At 42.3% G+C, this 19,857-nt stretch overlaps 2 protein-coding genes and 1 non-coding gene across 7 annotated transcripts in view; 2 read left to right on the top strand and 1 right to left on the bottom strand.

The window, feature by feature from the left end:
• GVQW3 (GVQW motif containing 3) overlaps positions 1-7,653 on the bottom strand; it is a 30,713-nt gene extending 23,060 nt beyond the window's left edge. The window contains exon 1 of the mRNA XM_086338484.1: positions 7,052-7,653. Coding sequence (XP_086194610.1) covers positions 7,052-7,516 — 465 coding nt within the window. The 5' untranslated portion in view covers positions 7,517-7,653. The remainder of the gene's footprint in view (positions 1-7,051) is intronic.
• On the top strand, positions 4,224-4,296 carry TRNAE-CUC (transfer RNA glutamic acid (anticodon CUC)). Its single transcript has one exon. It is a non-coding gene; the product is annotated as a tRNA-Glu (tRNA).
• Positions 7,654-8,379: 726 nt separating the features above from the next.
• Positions 8,380-19,857, top strand: part of THAP12 (THAP domain containing 12) — a 29,756-nt gene continuing 18,278 nt past the window's right edge. For all 5 annotated transcript variants that reach the window (XR_015141570.1, XR_015141571.1, XR_015141569.1 and 2 more), the window contains exon 1: positions 8,380-8,594. Coding sequence is in view for 2 of the 5 variants with exons in the window: in XM_086338482.1 (XP_086194608.1) it covers positions 8,506-8,594 (89 nt within the window). In the remaining 3 variants the exon portion in view is untranslated. The remainder of the gene's footprint in view (positions 8,595-19,857) is intronic.

Here is a 19,857-nt window from a genome sequence, read left to right as displayed (position 1 = left end):
ATCAACAGTGTGGCACCACCTTGATTAACCTGCCACACAGGAAGTGCAAAACACTTACTTCTCCCAGAGGTGTGTATTCACAAGTAAATGTAAGAATTCTTTTGTCTTCTTAAACAAAGTAGGTTTTATTAACTGGCTAGAGGTAGAAGGCACTGGGTCAGGCCTTTTGCTGATTACTACCATGCTACAGACTAATTGAGGAGCTGTTAGGAAGACTGAAGAAGCAAAGGAAATTACTCTCTATTGAATAACTTACTACATGCCAGATCTTGTGCTGGGCACCTCACATACATTACTCTAATGTAAGCTTCACATCTAATAATCACTAACATACCATATTTTCACTCATTTATCTTATTTCTTGTCTGTCTCCCCTACTTAAAGGTAAGCTCATAAAGAGGAACATTTTTTTTTGTCTTGTTTACTGCTGTCTCAGTGTTTAGAAGAGAGGCAGATACATATATGCAATCAATAAATATTTGCTGAATGAACCAAATGAACACCTCCAAGAGGTAGGTTTTATTATTCCCCTTCTATGGATGAATAACCTCAAGTGCTCCAGTGGTGCAAATGAACTGCCTGAAGTCACATGGCTTGTTAAGGAGCAGGACTAAAACCCCAGTTTCACTCTTGCTCTATCGACCAAGAGACTTAGACCTTGAAGACCTTTAATGCTTACAAAACATGTATTTACCTTGTGTACTCACTTGAAAGTCAGAAAGTCACCAAGGAGATGTATTTGGCATTTTAATGACAAACATTTTGCTAGAGTAACAACGAAAGACACACTTCCCCAACAGAACATTTCTTCTATACATTATCGACATCATTTCTCACTTGAAAATACCATGACACGATTACTCTTCAGATATAAATAAACGCACAGTAATTCTGGATACCATCATAAAACATTTGCAAGCCTTAGAGTTTGTAAGTTACACCATTAAGATGACTATTAATATGTGTGTGGTATTCTCCATGCGGAATATCCAATATTCTTGTGCACATCCATGTTGAGTGTCCCAGTATGGGAGGAGGTAGACTTGGCACATGGAAAGTCATTCCTGTCCTAAAGAAATTATATGGATGGCCCAAGGATTCTTCGGAGAATCAGCTGTAATAAAATCTCTCAAGAATATTCATTTTGTATGAGAGAATGCAAGAATGAGGTTAATTTTACCCAGGAGAGTACTTCAAATCCTTTCCATTTGTCAGGACATACTGGGTCCGTATGTGTTCCTTACCTCCCTAAGACCACGTAACAGGAACATGCCATGCATGGTGTCTTCTCATGCCAGCTGGGATTTTGGTAGGGATTCTGGTCACCTTCTCCTTTCAGAAAGGCCCTTTTCCCTCCTGTTCCACGCCTGCTACCAACACAACAGTATCAAACAGTCTCTATGTGGACCCAGCCAGTTAACAGTTTCTGGGCCAAACTCATGGTTTGGCCCGACTCTCTCCATTGCCAACTTTTGGTGCTACTGTTGTATTCTGATAATAAAAGTAATAATATTTTAGAAAAATACTTTTGGATTTATGTACGTAATTTTGTGTATCACTTTTCACTTAACATTCTAAGCATTTTGCCATGCTGTTTTCACTCAAATATTAATTACAATGACTGCATAATAGTCTACTGTACAGTCATACTGTAATTTACTTAACCAGCCTTCTACTGTTGGACTTCTGGATTGTTAAAGCATAAATTTTGCCCACATTTTAGACTATTTCTTTAGGACAGATTCCCAGAAGTGGAACTAGAGGATCAGAAGATATAAACATTTTTAAAGTTCCTAATAGATACTGCCAAATTGCTTTTCAGAAAGCTGTTGCCAATTTATACTTCCAACATTGCCAGCGTGTTTTTCTATCAATAGAGATTGGTCTAAAGGATAATAAAATATAATACGTTCCTTAAATTATTAATGCAGCTGGAGAGGCGTCATGACCACAGCAGAGTGGTCTGTGGCAAAGGTCATATCGTTCTCCAGGTATGCAATTGAAAAAGAGTTAGTATGCGCACATGGAACAGCAGTTTTGCAAGAGTGAAGAGTAATATAATTAGATTTCAGACCATCAAATCTAAGGTTTGTGTCTCCTTTGTCTATTCCTGTACCCCAGGACACAGGACAGTGCCTGGCACATAGAGCCACTCAATAAAAATTTGCTAAAATTAACACAGAATCTTCTTTCAGATGCAGTTTCTCAGTAGCTGTAGTATTTAGCCACTCCTGGATTCAAAGGAAACATGACTGGTTGGATTAAACACCCCTGCAAATGTCTGTTCAATCCTGAGATTCTATTTCAACTTTGGAAAATCAGTTTAAATGGTGACACAATATGGCTCTCTTTGGGAGAAAAACAAGTAAACATATCTGAAAGAACACAGCTTAGTATCAGTTACAAGTATATATATATATAGTTTTTTTACAAGCATGCAAAAAATGTAATTCAATGAGTTTTGTCACCTCCTGATAACAAACTTATTCAAACGCCATCCATGGTCAAGGCAGTTTTGGAATTATCTTCAGTTCATTCTGTTATCACTGGTTGTAACTTGGCACCATTTTCAGTATTGCCATTTCTTTTTTTGTTGAGATATTACAAGGGCAAAATATAGGTAGTAGTTTGTATATTGTAATTTTTAGTAAAGGATGGCATAAAATTTATTTTGTGAATCAGAATATGGTCAAGGTAAAATAGTCAATCACTCAGCTCAGGTTCACTCTCCTGGCACCATAGAGATTCCCTTCAATATTCCACCATTTCTATAGTAGTAAATTGCCAGATATTGCCAGACCAACTTAACATTAACAATGTTATTGATGGAAAAGGATCAATCCTTATTAGGACACAGCCATGCTCATCTGTTTCCATATTAGCTATGTCTGGTTTTGCATTAAAATGTTGAGAAAGTTACTCATACAACTTAGGACGTTTCCTTTACAGAAGTTTGTTGATATCTTCATTAAATCCAAGTGTGTCCTTAGAGGTATTAAAGTTTCTCCCTACAGAATTTTTGTTCCTGGATATTAATACTGGAGAGGGGTGATGCAACTGGGACAGATTTGTAAGAACCTGACAAGGCAGGACGACAGAAGATAAATACATGAGTTGCCTCATATAGGATGCAAAAGCCTGATAAAATCTGAGAGGTCTAATCCAACTAAGGAGCAGTTGGAGAATGCAGGGTTACATATACGATCCCAGCAGCAAAAAGGACTCTTAAAGTGAGCCACATAGGACCCTAGTAACCGATTCCAATGAGCCCAGTGAGACTTGCTGGCAATGATATATGCAGATAGCAGGCTGGCTGATCAGTACATGTGATATAGTGACAGACAGTTCCCAATAGTACCCCATTCCTGTATTAGACATCTTCCAAGTCATTCAGCATCCAGATTTACTTAGGCATCTCCAAAGGCAAGTCTGAATGCTAAGAAACGGATCTGAAAGGAAGATTCTGGAAAGCAGGTCCCAGGTACACATTCTTCCCAAACAATGACATTTCAATGAGAATTCAGAGCCAGGAGCAGAATTCAGAAGACTGCAGAACTTACTCATGTTTTTTGAAATCAAAGATTGGTGAATATTTTATTCTGTCCCAGTACCAGTGGGACAGGTGGAAGGAAGGTGGGATAATGGGAGAAGAAAGAACTGGATAAACTCAATGATGGGATGATCTGCCCTGGAAAGTGTTTGTTCCTTCCAGACTTGCAGCCATGGTATATAACATATATACATGTAACATATATAACATTCCATGTGGATTTTGAACCATAATAGGGATAAGGAAGATCAGCCTGAAATCCAAAGAGATTCCCTGATTGTGTGTTGAGCTTGAGAATTATACTCAAGGTTTGCAGATGGCCAGCTCTCTTTCTGACAACCTATAGAGAGCCAGGCTTCATCTCTTATGGTTAAATGGAGCTTCTCCTGACCAGGAAAATACAGTTGCTGGGAGAATGGATTTGCATATTATACCTCTGAAATCCTTTTACAATTCCTGAGTACCAGAGGTAACTAAATTGCCTTGAGAAACTAGTAATATTGATTGCCTCTGGGGAATGGAACCCCTGGTGGCTAAGGGTGACAGGTGGCTAGAAACAAACAAAAAAGATTGCATTTCCCCATGTTCCCCCACCCCTCTTCTTGAGGATAGGAAGGCAATCTGGGGCCAGGGATGGACTAATTTTTTTACTTAAGACTATAGGGCCAGGAATTCCCTGGTGGTCCAGTGGTTAGGACTCTGTACTCTCATTGCCAAGGGCCCAGGTTCAAACCCTAGTTGGGGAACTAAGATCCCACAAGCCACATGGCATGGCCAAAACCAAACTAACAACAAAAAAAGAAAGACTATAGGGCTGAACTAGGGAGCCAAAGAGGGATCTAAAAATTAGAAGAGAGAAGAGCTGCAGCTGAGTGGAAAATCAAGACCAAAAGGGGAATTCAAGGTCAACATATCAAAGAAGCCAAAAGCAGCTACTGGAGGTGTAGTCCAGAACTTGAAAACAAAGCCCAGGGAAGCAGAGGAGCATGAGTAGACTGGATAATGAACTGAGTAATATTTGAGAAAAGTCAAGGCCAAGGGCCTGGGGCTTGATGATGGGTGGATCCCTGAGATTATAAGATCAAAAGCTCAAGGGGCCTAGGCAGCAAGGTGCAGGCCAGGCAAAATTCTTGTCAGAAACAAAACAGGTTTGACGGGTGGACACAAAAGGGGTACTGTTACATGAGAACTCTCTTGTCTGGGGATAATCCTTAGAGATTATGCTCTAAAATGGGGTGTAGAGATCCTGAGAAGCTGTACGTGAATGATTTAGTCTGCATGAGTATCTTTATTTCCCTCCAAACTTGAGGCTTTCTAGAGTGTATTATGATCTTACTAATTTCTAAGAGACCTTGCAAAAGGGTAATGGGTTCAGGTGATATAGTTCAACCTGACTACTGCCTAGGACATGATCTAAGGTAAGGTAGGTAATAAATAAGTCTTTCTCATTACAGCTACTTAGAACAATTTGAACTCACCCTCCTGATTACCCGCTTCTGGTTGCCAGCTGTGGGGTTTTCTTCCTAGAAGTGCAGTGTCCTTGTTGGAAAGGCCTTATGGGGAGCCCAGGGCTTTATCTGATGTAGGAAGATATAATGATCCTGAGATGAAATGCCTAGAAGCTGCTCTGCAGGCAGGAGTCTGTGAGCTGTTGCTTAGAGTTTTCCTGAAAATATCTGTTATTTGCGAGATAAGGTCTAGTTTTCAGGGTGCCTCAAAACTGACAGGTATTAGTTGGAAACTTGTAATTTTTTGAAGGTAAGAGTGCAAGAACTAAAAACAACTGTGTTGAATAAATGTTGTGCCTCTGCCATCAACCAGTATTGTTTACTAACTTACCAGTTAAAAAATAGGAGCTACTATATATAAAAATCCTTGGGTTAAAACACAGACATTGGCCAATTCTGTGAAATGCTGTTACTAACCATCCGCACCACTACCCAACACACACACACACACTCCTCCTCCAGGCATTCTGAGATGTTTCCAGTCTATGTGGTATTTCTTGGAACCCATTTGGGAAAAGTTCTACTCCATAAATCCTGGCAGACAGCCAGGAAGAGATAAAGGAGTCTAAACTAGTAAAGACTGCTTCTTTTTGAAGGTTTGATGAGAAAATTAGATAATCAAATAAGTGGGCTATTACAAACTTGCCTACAGACTCAGGGGGAAGCAATTTATAAACTATTAGAACAGAGTTTGGGGCAGAGGAGAGGAAGCAAATTATTTCAAATTGTTCATCTTCTGCACAACACTATTATCTTCTTCTTTAGACTTTGCTATTTCAGCCAACAGTGCCCTCATTTTCCTACTGACAAGAGGTTCGAAGCCTCATCCTGTTCTACCTGCCTGGAAATGTGCCTAATTTCCTAAGGATCCAGTCCAGGAACCATCTCATGCATGAAGTCCATCCAACCTTTGGTGATCTTATTTTATAACCTCACACAGTCAATGCTCAGCAGTGTTCTAAACACTGAAGGTGTTCAAAAAAATACCTGACAATGTTGGTATTAGTTACTAAAAACAGCTGATATGTGCGAATCAGCACAGAGGCAAAAGACTGTCTGAATTCAAGGTCTAGAGTGTTACCTTTTCTTACTCTATACACATCACAGCCTGGACCTGAATCCTCTGGTTTATATTATATTTTTCAGGACCAGATCCTCCTTCTCCATGAGACAGGATATGACCCAAATGAAGTGGGTGGAGGGGAGTCCAAAGCACAAGATTAGAATGAAACAAACCCAGCTCTTCTGTGAGGGGTAGGTCTGTGAGAAGGTCAGAATGGGAGGCTAACCCCTGAGTTCTGAGGGGCTCCCTCTGAGTCATTTGGTCTGGACGGGCCCTTAGCATTGCTCTGTATGTCAGCATGCCACTGCCTTCTGTACCATACCTCAGGCCCTGACTGTGAAGCAAGTCAGAACTGTAGGCCTTCTTTCAGGGTCCTCCCAGCAGAGTACGCCTCCCTGGGCACACAGAGAGAGAGACTCCAAGAGGTGATGCTCCCACCTTTCATTCGTATGATCCCGAGGCAGAATACTGAGAACAAAGGAAGAGGACAGCCACATCAAGCTAAGGTCTGCTCAGTGAAGAAAAAACTTGTTAAGGGGGAAAAATCAAGCACAAGCAAGTACCAGAAGTCAATAGTCAAAAGTTCTTCAAAGTTGTGGAAAACAGCAAGGAAGCTGGCCCAAGAGTTCAGTAAAGAGTAACTAGCAGAGATATGACATACAGAGAGGAGGAGTAAAGAAGCTGAAAATAAATGAGCAGCAAATGAAGGTGACCAACTGCTAGGCAGCTTTCCAGTTTGGGTTCAGCCACCCCACATTCCTTTCACCAAGGTGTGAACCAACCCTGAGCTGTCCTGCTGGGAAGGGTGGTTGAAGACGAAGTCTGCAGCAGCTGGCTGGCAGGGGAACGGATTTTGGGATGGGATACAGGCAGAGGCATTTCCTCATCAGCTTCTCACTGGAGATGACTACATGCTTCAGAGCTCCTTACCTTTTCCCTCACACATGAGCTGTTTTTCCTAGTTTCCTTTGAAAGATCAGAGCAAAAGTCAAGTTTTCGAGGTTTAGGTTCATCCTTCAAAATACCCGATATAACTTTTGCAGATACTTTCCTCATATTCAAGTTTTCTTTCAGAATGAGCCTAACAGTTTCTTTATCTAAATTTAACTCTTCGGCCATCATCCTCACGGTTAACTGCCTATTCGAACAGACCAAGTCCTTGACTTTCTTAATATTTTCATCCGTCCGGTGGGTGACAGGACGACCACTTCTGGCATCATCTCGAATGTCTTCGCGTCCTTCTTTAAACCTTTTGTGCCAGTCGAAAACTCTGGCCCTTGACATGACTTCATCCCCGTAAGCTTCTTTTAAAAGATGGTGAGTCTCACTTGCAGACTTGTTCAGTTTCACGCAAAATTTGATACTAATCCTTTGTTCTAGGTATCGGTCACTCATTTTGGGGCTTAAGCAACACAAGAACGTTAAAACGCCACAACTGTGAAGGAAAGACAGAGGGACCAATCTCTATAGGGGTGTAGGTGGAATCATGTCGCTATTCTTGCTCTTCTGGAAGCCTCATGAGGTAAGAGTAATTGCCTTTCTGAATTTTAGCCCCTGGGGCTTCCAATCTAGAAGCTAACGGGGCCACAGTGTAGCTGCAAAGCTGGGGAAAATGAAATCTCCTACAACCCACGTCTGCGTCCAACTCGGGCACGAAGATCTGATGGGGGTGTGCAAATCAGTCACCAAGATCGTCCCGTTGCCCGCGGCTCTGAAGAGTCTAAGGCAATTTCTGCAGTAGAAGCCTACGTCGTGGCAATTTAAAGAAGCAAGAAACGACGCATCGGTGTTGTAACGTACAGGCTCGCTCCAGATCTGCGGAAACCCGTGCACGCCAAACCTACCGGAGCTGCAGAGGGCTTGGAGCCTCTGGAGTCCCTGGAGACACGCCCGCATGCGCCATTCCCTCCCTTCGCGGGTAGGCCGCGCGCAGGCGCACTGCGGCAGCCTGCGACAGGCCCCGCCTCTGCCTCGCCACACCCGAGCGGGCGCGCTTCCTTGCGCGTACCCGCCCGCGGAGAAGTCGGCGGAAAGGAGGGGGCGGGGAAGGAAGGCTGAGGGAAGAGAGGGCACCCCCGGGCGCCAGGGTGCATTGTGGGAAGGAGGCGGCAGCGTCCCGGGCGGGCGGGAGGTGCACCAGCGGCGGCGGCGGCGGTAAATCCTCCCGGCCGCTCACAGCACTGTGGAGCCGCGTCTCCAGCCCGGCCTCGGACCGCGGCGCCCCTCCTGCCCCTCGCGGCTTCTTGCCCGCCCCTCCCCCCCAGCGAACCGGCTCTCACGGGCCGGCCGGCCGGCCTGGCTCCCCTCCCCGGCCCCGACGGGCGGGCGGGCTGCCCTGAGGAGGCGGGGAGGGGAGGGCTGGGTCGGCCGGCTGGCAGTCAACGATGCCGAACTTCTGCGCGGCCCCCAACTGCACGCGGAAGAGCACGCAGTCGGACTTGGCCTTCTTCAGGTTCCCGCGGGATCCGACCAGGTGAGCGGCGGGCGCGGAGCTGGCAGCCCGGGCCCTCCTCCGCGGTTCGTGCTGCCAACCGTTGGCCGTGGGCAGACTCCGGGACAAGAGGGGCGTGTAGGGGGGCACAATTGTTGACCCCAACCCGGCTCCGAGGTGGGGAGCGGGCCTCGAGCGGTGGGCGGGCGGGCGCTCGGGGGCCTCGGAGCACGTGCGTCCGCGGGGGCTCTGCGTGTTGGGCACCACCCGAAATAAGAGGCAACTGGGCGGCGCGAGTGGGTAAGGTGGGTCCTCGCCTCTCTGGGCTTTGGTTAGCCTAGCTGTCAAAAGAGGGACCTGGAATCATGGTTGTGTCTCCGGAGCCCTTCTACCCCCGGGACAATGTTTCTTTTCGGAGTCTGACCACCTTTGATCTCCAATCACAATTACTCCCTCCTTCGGACTTGTTCATGGTTCAAATTCTGTTTCTGACCGTTACTCGTTATCTCACTTGGTTAATCTGGGGATAACGGGCGTGGGAGAGGACGGGGTACGCGAGAGGGCTTGGTGGTAGTTATTGAAACGTCATCCTTGAGGTAACACACCCGCTCTCACTTATATTTAGAGAGTGATAGAGTAGGGACTGTATTTGAAAGTCTGAGGATTTTTCCTTGGCATGTCTTGTTGATTCATTCATTTCAGGTCAGTATCTACAGTGTGTGTCAGGGCACTAACGTTGGAGGTCCCGGAAATGCAGAGTTTATGAGACAGCGTTCCTGCCTACAGAAAGCTTACAATCCATTTAATATGGATATACAATATATATAAGTAGGCGATTATAATATAGTGTGCTGTTCTACAAATATTTATAGAAGGCCTACTGTGTACTAGACATTGTTCTGAGCACTGGGAGAGAATAGATGAATAAAACGAACACTTTGTTCTCATGGCGTTTACGTTCTGCTGCTGCTGCTGTTAAGTCGCATCAGTCGTGTCCAACTCTGTGCGACCCCATAGATGGCAGCCCACCAGGATCCCCCGTCCCTGGGATTCTCCAAGCAAGAACACTGGAGTGGGTTGCCATTTCCTTCTCCAATGCGTGAACGTGAAAAGTGAAAGTGAAGTCGCTCAGCCGTGTCCGACTCTGCGCGACCCCATAGACGGCAGCCCACCAGACTCCTCCGTCCTAGTGGGGGAAAATAAGTAGATACACCGTGTATCAGATGGTGATGGATCAGTTCGGTTCAGTCGCTCAGTCGTGTCCGACTCTTTGCAACCCCATGAAACCACAGCACGCCTGGCCTCCCTGTCCATAACCAACTCCCAGAGTCCACCCAAACCCATGTCCATTGAGTCGTGATGCCATCCAACCATCTCATCTTCCGTCGTCCCCTTCTCCTCATTCCCTCAATCTTTCCCAGCATCAGGGTCTTTTCAAATAAGTCAGCTCTTCGCATCAGGTGGCCAAAGTATTGGAGTTTCAGCTTCAACATCAGTCCTTCCAATGAACACCCAGGACTGATCTCATTTAGGATGGACTGGTTGGATCTCCTTGCAGTCCAAGGGACTCTCAAAGAGTCTTCTCCAACACCACAGTTCAAAAGCATCAATTCTTTGGCGCTCAGCTTTCTTTATAGTCCAACTCTCACATCCATACATGACCACTGGAAAAACCATAGCCTTGACTAGACTGACCTTTGTTACAAAGTAATGTCTCTGCTTTTTAATATATTGTCTAGGTTGGTCATAATATTATGGAGAGAAAGCAAATGTTTGACTGGAGGGGGCTGGGAGGGTAGGGGAATAGGAGTAGTAGGGGAGGCACCGGAGAAGGCAATGGCACCCCACTCCAGTACTCTTGCCTAGAGAATCCCATGGATGGCGGAGCCTGGTAGGCTGCAGTCCACGGGGTCGCTGAGTCTGGCACAACTGAGCGACTTCACTTTCACTTTTCACTTTTATGCATTGGAGAAGGAAATGGCAACCCACTCCAGTGTTCTTGCCTGGAGAATCCCAGGGACAGGGGAGCCTGGTGGGCTGCTGTCTATGGGGTTGCACAGAGTTGGACACGGCTGAAGCGACTTAGCAGCAGCAGCAGGGGAGGCACAGTTGCTATTTTAAATAGGATTATCAGAGAAGGCCTCACTAAGAGAGTCTATTTGAGCAAAGACCCTAAGTAGGTAAGGGAGTCAGCCATGGAAACATCCAGGGGAAGTACATTTCAGTCTGTAGAAACAGTAAATGTAAAGGCAGGGCATGCTTGTTAGAGGTACAAGCAGGAGTCCTCAAGCTGATTTATGTAAGGTCAGTCACTCGGTCGCGTCTGACTCTTTTTTCCACCTCATGTATTGTAGCCCACCAGGCTCCTCTGTCCATGGAATTCTCCAGGCAAGAGTACTGGCGTGGCTTGCCATTCCCTTCTCCAGAGGATCTTCCCTAAACAGGGATTGAACCGTGGTCTCCCCCATTGCAGGCAGATTCTTTACCTTCTGAGCCACCAGGGAAGCCCAAAGGGATGTGGGAGAGGAAGAGATGAGACCAGAAAAATGTACGTGTGTTTGTGGTAGGTGCAAATTGTGTAGGTTATTGTAGGCTGCGGAAAGCACAATGGCATCCTGAGTGAAATAGGAAGTCATCAAAGGGTTTAGAAGAGAGAGACTTATATGTTTAACAGAATCACTGGCGAACTCGATGAGTGCATTGTAGGGAAGCAAAGGTGAGAGCAGAAAGACCAGTTAAAGGCAGTTGCAGTAATCCAGGTTTAATTGCAGTAATCTAAGTTTATAGAGGTGGAGGTGGTAAGTAGTTGCGTTTGAGGTTTGTCAGGTGAAGCCAGCAGGATTTTTAATGGTGTAGATATAGGTTGTAAGAGAAAAACAGAAGTCAAGAATGACTCTAGGATTTTTTTGCTTTAAAAAAAAAAATTGAAGTATAGTTTATTTCCAGTGTTGTATTATTTCTGGTATACAGCAAAGTGATGCAGATATATATATATATATACACACACACACATACACTCTTTTAAAAATTTTTTTCCAGTACACACATTCTTTTAAAAATTCTTTTATAGTATGTTTTATCACAGGATATTGAATGTGGTTCCCTATGCTACACAATAGGACCTTGCTGTTTATCCATTCTATGTATAATAGTTTGTATCTGCTAACCCCAAACTCCCAGTCCAGCCCTCCTCCACCACCCTCCCCACTGGCAGCCACAAGTGTGTCCTTTATGTCTGTGAGTCTGCTTCTCTTTAGTAGATGGGTTCATTTGTGTCATGTTTTAGATTCCACATATAAGTGATATCATATGGTCTTGTCTTCTTCTTTCTGACTTAGTATGGTAATCTCCAAGTCCATCCACGTTGCTGCAAATGACATTAGTAAATTCTTTTTTATGTCTTGAGTAGTATTCCATTATAGATATGTACCTCATTTTCTTTAACCATCTTTCAGTGGACATTTAGATTGTTTCTATGTCTTGGCTATGGTGAATAGTGCTGCTTTAAACATTGGGGTGCATGTATCTTTTGAATTACAGTTTTGTCCAGATAAATGACCAGGAGTGGGATTGCTGGAGCATACAGTAACTCTGTTTTTAGTTTTCTGAAGAACATCCATACTGTTTTCTATAGTGGTTGCACCAACTTACATTCCCACCAATAGTGTAGCAGGGTTCCCTTTTCTCTACACCCCCTTCAGCATTTGTTATTTGTTTTTTAGTGATGGCCATTCTGACTCATGTTAGGTGGTACTTTGTGATTTTGGTTTGCGTTTCTCTAATGATTAGTGATTTCATGTGCCTGTTGGCCATCTGTATGAAGAATGACTCTTAAGATTTTTAACCTGAGCCTTTATTGAGCTATGGAAGACTGGGAGGAGCAGGTTCAGTGGAGGACTATAAAAAATTTGGTTTAGGACATGTGAAGTTTGAGAGGCCTCATAGACATTCAAGAATAGATGTCTTTCTTTATACATATCCATAAATGAACTCAAAATTGTCCATATTTAGATCAATGACCTAAATATTTAAGAGCCAAAACTATTAAAAGATATACAGGTCTGGAATTTAGAGACTTCTAGACTGGAGATTGTGAATATGGTCATTCTCAGTTTATCAGTTCAGTTCAGTCGCTCAGTCGTGTCCGACTCTTTGCAACCCCATGAATCACAGCACGCCAGGCCTCCCTGTCCATTACCAACTCCCGGAGTTCACTCAGACTCATGTCTATCGAGTCAGTGATGCCATCCAGCCATCTCATGCTCTGGCGTCTAGAGGGTATTTAAAACCATGGAACTGGATAAGTGAAGTAGACTAGGTCTGAGGATTGAACCCTGGAGTATTCTTAGTGTTCATAGTTCAGGGAGATAAGAAGGAACTACTAGCTCAGGAGAGTGAGGAATAGCCATTGGGTTCTGTGAGAGCAGAGAAGAGGAGCATCTTAATCTGACTGGGCCTCGCTCTGTTAAGCATTATCTTCCTTTGAGCCCAATTGGAAGTATATTTCACTTGCATAATGAAGGCACCACTAGTCAATTCTGGACCACAGGTTGTTAATCTTTATAGGTAGTGAATACTCTTTTCATTATACTCCGTAGTTGGGGAGTATGGCTTGTAGGGGCTTATAGTCTCAGATTTGGAAGGAGTTTGTAGATCTAGTACAGTGTCCTTTGAAGTATTGGAATTCCCTCAGGAGTGGTGGCTTTTAAACTTTTTTGGATCTGTGTTCCTTTTGAGAATCTAATGTAATGACTGTTAAGAAAAGACATAGAGATGATTTCATATCAAGTTATTGATGGACCCTTAAGAGGCTTCTGCACATTTCTGACAGGTGGGCCTTTGCTAAACCACCTCTAGTGTCAGTTCCTTTGCTTTGTGAGGGGATACTTGAGGATTCTGGACAGGATTGACTATTGTTTCTTCCTTGTATTGAGTGGAAATGTGCCTCCCGCTTATAATTTATGCTTTGGAGGTCTTTTGTTCTCAGGTGACAATGAACAAAGCTGTGTCCTATTTTATCTATTTTTTTAATTTGTTTTTTGGCCTGGCCTTGTGATATGCAGGATCTTAGTTCCCTGACTAGGGATTGAACCTGTGCCCCCTATAGTGGCAATACAGAGTCTTAACCACTGGACTGTCAGGGACTGGCACTGGACTCTGCCCAGTTTTATTAGGTTGGTGAAAAAGTAACTGTGGTTTTCGACCGTGAATTTTAAATCATTATAACTAGGCTTAAATACATCTTTATTAATCAGAAGAGTTACAATCAAAACATTTTTGCCAACGAGAAATAAGTTTGTTATTCCTGTAGTATAAAAAATGGTGCTTCTGGATTCGACGAACTCTTGGAGAGTATTTTCTGCCTCTTGCTGGTTGTGGAAGCGTTTTGTCTGCAAAAGAGTTGTCCAGATACTTGAAGAAGTAGTAGTTGGTTCATGAGAGGTCAGGTGAATCTGGCAGATGAAGCAAAACTTCGTAGTCCAGTTCGTTCAACTCTTGAAGCGTTGGTTGTGTGATGTGCCGTGGAAGAGCATTGGGCCCATTCTGTTGACCAACGCTGGTTGCAGGCATTGCAGTTTTTGGTGCATCTCACTGATTTGCTGAGCATACTTCTCAGATGTAATAGTTTAACCAGGATTCAGAAAGCTGTAGTGGATCAGACGGGTAGCATTAAAATGATGTATAGCCACATTTATATAAGGATGTATTCCACTGTCAAACAGCAAAGTTCAGCAATGCAAGACCGCTATTACTTTTGCACCAACCTATATGTAAGAGCCCTTTGAGTGTTTCATGACCAAATTACGAGCTTTTTAAAAACTCTTTTAAAAACATCTTTATTGAGATATTTGCATACCATACAATTCACCTTTTTAAAATGTGCAGTTAAGTGGCTTTTGGTGTATCATGTTATTAATTTAAAAATTTTTTGATAAAAATATGCAGGCGTGTCTTGGTGTCTATAGAGGATTGTTTCCAGGAATCCCCTGCAGATACCAAAATCCATGTATGCTCAAGTCCCTTATGTAAACGGCAGTAGTGTAAAATTTGCCATTTTAATCATTTTTTTTAAAAAGCATATTTGAGTGTATAATCCAATGGCATTAGTTACCATTCATTGTGTTCTGCATTCATCACCACTGTCTACTTCCACAGCTTTTTCATTATCTTGAGCAAAAACCTAACTATTAAGCAGTAACATTTTACCCCAGTCCATTTTTAGTCTTCATGAATTTTTCTGTTCTAGGTACTTTATACTCATACTATCTAAGTCAGTCATACAGTAATAGTCCTTTTATGTCTGTCAAATTTTACTTAATGTAGTAAAGGTCTTAACTTTGTATCAGAACCAAAAATCAATACTAGAGGATTTCAAATTCTACTGTATTTAACAGTTTTTCACCCTGCCCAGTTTATTATAATAAAGAAATAGTTTCCAGAGTTGCTTACTGAATTAATAATTGTATTCTTAGGGTTAGTGGTTATAGTTGTTTTTTTTTTCCTTCTGTAAATGGGTTGTAGGGAAGGTTGATAAAAGGTGACATGGCCAGCCCATGTATTATACAAAAGTTAACTCACATTGTTAACTAACATAAATATAAATATATTTAAAGCTGTTAAATAGTATATTTCCCATTCATTATATTTATAAATTCCATGCACATGAAAAAAGAATTTTGGTTGCCCTGTGTCTTTGTTGCTGCATGCAGGCTTTCTCTAGTTGTAGTGAGTGAGGGGTACTGAGTGAGGGGTACTCTTTGTTGCGGTGCACAGGCTTCTCATTGTGGGTTTTTTTTGTTGTAGAGCATGGGTACACAGGGATCAGTAGCTTTGACAGGGGGTCATTAGTTGTGGTTCGCAGGCCCTAGAGCATGCGGGCTCCAGCATTTGTGGTACACTGGCTTTAGTTGCCTGTGGCCTGTGAAATCTTCCTGGATCAGGGATCAAACCCATGTCCCCTGCATTGGCAGATGGATTCCTACCCACTGTACCACCAGGGAAGTCCCTGTGCACACTTTTTAAAACAATTGTTTAGAAGTAACTTAAAATTCAAGAGTATAATTAATACATGGCACTCTGTGGAATTTCATACCCTAATACCTCATATTAGTTTAGAAAAAGTAGCATTAATGCACTTTAAATATATATATATATATATATATATAAAATCCACTCACCTTAGGGCAGTGGCAAGAAGATGAGTTCAGTTCACTTCAGTCGCTCAGTCTTTTCTGACTCTTTGCAACCCCATGAATTGCAGCACACCAGGCCTCCCTGTCCATCACCAACTCCCAGAGTTCACTCAAACTCAGGTCCATCGAGTCAGTGATGCCATCCAGCCATCTCATCCTCTGTCGTCCTCTTCTCCTCCTGCCCCCAATCCCTCCCAGCATCAGAGTCTTTTCCAATGAGTCAACTCTTCGCATGAGGTGGCCAAAGTACTGGAGTTTCAGCTTCAGCATCATTCCTTCCAAAGAACACCCAGGACCGATCTCCTTTTTGAATGGACTGGTTGGATCTCCTTGCAGTCCAAGGGACTCTGAAGAGTCTTCTCCTACACCACAGTTCAAAAGCATCCATTCTTCAGCGCTCAGCTTTCTTCACAGTCCAACTCTCACATCCATACATGACCACTGGAAAAACCATAGCCTTGACTAGACGGACCTTTGTTGGCAAAGTAATGTCTCTGCTTTTTAATATGCTATCTAGGTTGGTCATAACTTTCCTTCCAAGGAGTAAGCGTCTTTTAATTTCATGGCTGCAATCACCATCTGCAGTGATCTTGGAGCCCCCAAAAATAAAGTCTGACACTCTTTCCACTGTTTCCCCATCTATTTCCCATGAAGTGATGGGACCAGATGCCATGATCTTCGTTTTCTGAATGTTGAGCTTTAAGCCAACTTTTTCACTCTCCTCTTTCACTTTCATCCAGAGGCTTGCGTGCTGCAATTCATGGGGTCGCAAAGAGTCGGACACAACTGAGCGACTGAACTGAACTGAACTGGGCAGTTGAAACATTCTTCTTTCTTCTCAGACAGTACTTTCCCCTGAGGTAGTGAGGTCTTGTAAGATTCTTTGGTAGTTTAATCAAAGTTAACTGAAAATTGATATACTCTAATGTGTAAAATGTAAAATGGTGGTTTCCAGGAATTCAGGAGGGTCCCCACGACCCTTTCAGGGAGTCAAAAAGGTGAAAACTACTTCATAATACACGGACATTATTTGCCTTTTTTGTGCTCATTATCTCAGGAGTGTACCGTGGAGTTTTTCAGGGACATTATAACATTATGAAGTCACTACTCAGATAAGTTATATATTGTATTTTATAAAATTTTCTAAGTATGACTTCAGATATAGGTGTTTAGTAGACATTTTCTGGAGAAGGCAATGGCAACCCACTCCAGTGTTCTTGCCTGGAGAATCCCAGGGACAGGGGAACCTGGTGGGCTGCCGTCTATGGGGTCGCACAGAGTCCGACATGACTGATGCGACTTAGCAGCAGCAGCAGCAGCAGACATTTTCTTGGAAATGAACAAAATAAGCTTGCCACTTAAAGAAAAACAACTGACAGCCAAGCATTCAAGCAAAAGTTAGAATTTTGGAAAATTTATATTCATTACCTTGAGCTAGACAGCTCTCTAATTAGACTTTTCTGATGAGATCAATGGTGATATTGATAAATGTGACTTAAAAATATATATATATCATATAATGAAATATGTTACCATTTAACCAGTCTGCCAAACTTACTGAACTAAGATTTTCCAAACTGATAAATTCATGATTTTACAAAGATATACATGGATGAAAGTTCTATTCAAAGTGCAAGTTAGACTAGTGGATTTTAATCAAACAGTATGAAAAGGCTCATTGGTCTGGTTTCAGATTCCACATTGCAGCTAATCTTTAAGAAACCACTGCTTGTGGAGTTTCGGTGTCCTATCAAAGAACATCCACAATTACGTAGGAAACAGGAATGTTGAAATAGTCTTTTAAACTGCGTATCATTGAGAAGTCGTTTCTTTCTTGTACTTCAGCCAAAACAGTGTATGGCAACAGATTATATGCAAAAGCAGATGTGAGACTGTAGCTTTCTTGTATAAAGTTAGACATAAAAGAGATTTGCAAAGATGGTGAACTGTGCCATTCTTTTCACTAAATGGTTTTTGTTTTAGAAAATATAGTTATTTCATTAAAATGTTATCTATGATAACATGTAATGGAATTGCTATTTTTAATGAACTAATATTTTTAAATTTCTAAGTTGTTTCTATAGTCATAAATATTGGTAGATAAAATGCATGTAAACAAAATTTCTTTAGTTACTCAATAATTCAAGGGGTAAAGGGCTCCTGAGACGATTATGTTTGAGAATCACTTCTATAAGATACAATCTTAAAGTACTTTCATATGATCTTATTTAATCCTCCAAACGATGCTGCAAATTGTAATAATAATAATAATACTTATAGAATACATCATAGTCTGTGTGTCAGGCGCTATTCTGTGTGTTTTATGTAGACTATTTCAGTTAACCCTTGCAATAAATTTTGAGATAGTCTCTGCTTTCAGATAAGAAAAGCAGGCACAGAGAGGTTAGCTAAATTATTCAAGATCCCAGAGAAATATTTAAAACCCCAAATGTAGGATAAAGTATGTAATATTATCCAAATTTATTTGACCATGAAACCTCCTTTGTTTTTAATTGGAGCAATTCTTTAACTAGTCTTCTTTGGAATATGTTTTGGAAATCTTGCATTAGTAGGAGGCCATTGAAAGAAAAAATTTCAAACTTTAAAAAGGAGTGGTCAGTGATGGTTGACTAGTACTGAAAGGGTGATTAAGTTGAAGACAGGAAGTGACCTTTGGATTTGGCAGAGTGAAATTCATAACCTTTAGCTGTTCTGGGTAACCATGGTGAAATCTTACACTGGCCCACTCTGTCCTGTCCTGGATGTGAATCATCCCTTTGTCTATCTTATCCACACTATATACACTACCTACCCATTAGTATTGCAAAAACATAGTATATATAGGGGTCAGTACTATACGTGGTTTCAGGCACCCACTGAGGGTCTTGGAATATATCCCCCATGGGTAAGGAGGAAACTACTGTACATGGAGGGAGAATAGTCTTACCTACCTGGGTGGGTGGGTGGGTGTGTGCGTGTGTGTGTGTGTGTGTGTTGTACGTACTCTTTTCAAATCTGAAAAATTTTCCTCAGTGACATTTGAGTGAAGATCTAAAGACAGATCTTTGCATAGATTTTCCTGTGCAAAGGAAGTGAAAAAAAGCAACAAGAAGAGTATTCTAGGTTGAATAAACAGCATAGGAAACAGCCCTATGATGAAAGGAATCACAGTGCATTCATGAAACTGAAATAAGGCATGTGAGGTGGCAAAGTGGAAGGGTGGTGTGATATGAAGAGGGAAAAGAAAACAAGGGTTAGATTGTACAGAATCTTGTAAGACACATGAGGAGCTGGTTCTTTATCCTAAGAGTAATGGAAAGTCACTAAAGGATCTTAATCAGAGAAAGATAGTATTCTCAAATTGGTTTTTTAAAGCATTTTCCACTTGGAGAAGAGGTCACAGAAAGGTAAGACCAGTTTGGAAGTTGATGGATTTGGGGAATCATTCCACTGTGCCAAGGGGAAAAAAGGACACAGAACAGTGACAGGGAGAGCTAGGACAGGGAAGGCATTAGTTTTAAAAAAAAAGGTTGAGAGAGAACTATAGAAGTGTGTATGTGCATTTTAACATGTACACAAATATATGTATGTGTAAAAAAAAAGACTTGTGGTCATACGTAATTTTTATAACTTACTGATGTAAAGCATATATACACAGAAGATCGCAAATCATAAGTATATAGCTTGTTAGATTTTCAGAGTAACATGTGCATGAAAATTTTGCCCAGATTTAAAAAAAAGAAGAATATTACTAACATCCTGAACTTCCTCTCCCTTGTGGTCCTTACAGTTATTATCCTACTCTCCCCCATGGTAGGCACTGTTTGACTACATGCACATTAGATTAGTTGGCTTTTGACGGGGAGGGGAAGAGTGATGGGAAGCTGTTTTATTGGTATATGACATCCATAGGGAAAAGTGCAAAAATGATAGTCTAGAATTTTATGAATTTTTGTAAGGTAAATATATACAGATCATGTTCAAGATAGAAAACATTACCAGCACCTCAGAAAGTGCCCACTCCTGGTTGTTAACCTCTCCCTAAATGTATCCATTGTTCTCACTATCATTACTATGTTGAGGGGGTCTCCAAGCCACCCCCATATTCAGAG

Source organism: Bos grunniens, chromosome 15 (assembly GCF_055505025.1).
Source record: "Bos grunniens cultivar Pamir isolate PY7600 chromosome 15, Bosgru_T2T1.0, whole genome shotgun sequence".
Lineage (NCBI taxonomy): Eukaryota > Metazoa > Chordata > Mammalia > Artiodactyla > Bovidae > Bos > Bos grunniens.
Note: the sequence above shows the minus strand (reverse complement) of the source record. Positions and strands in the feature narration are given on the sequence as shown.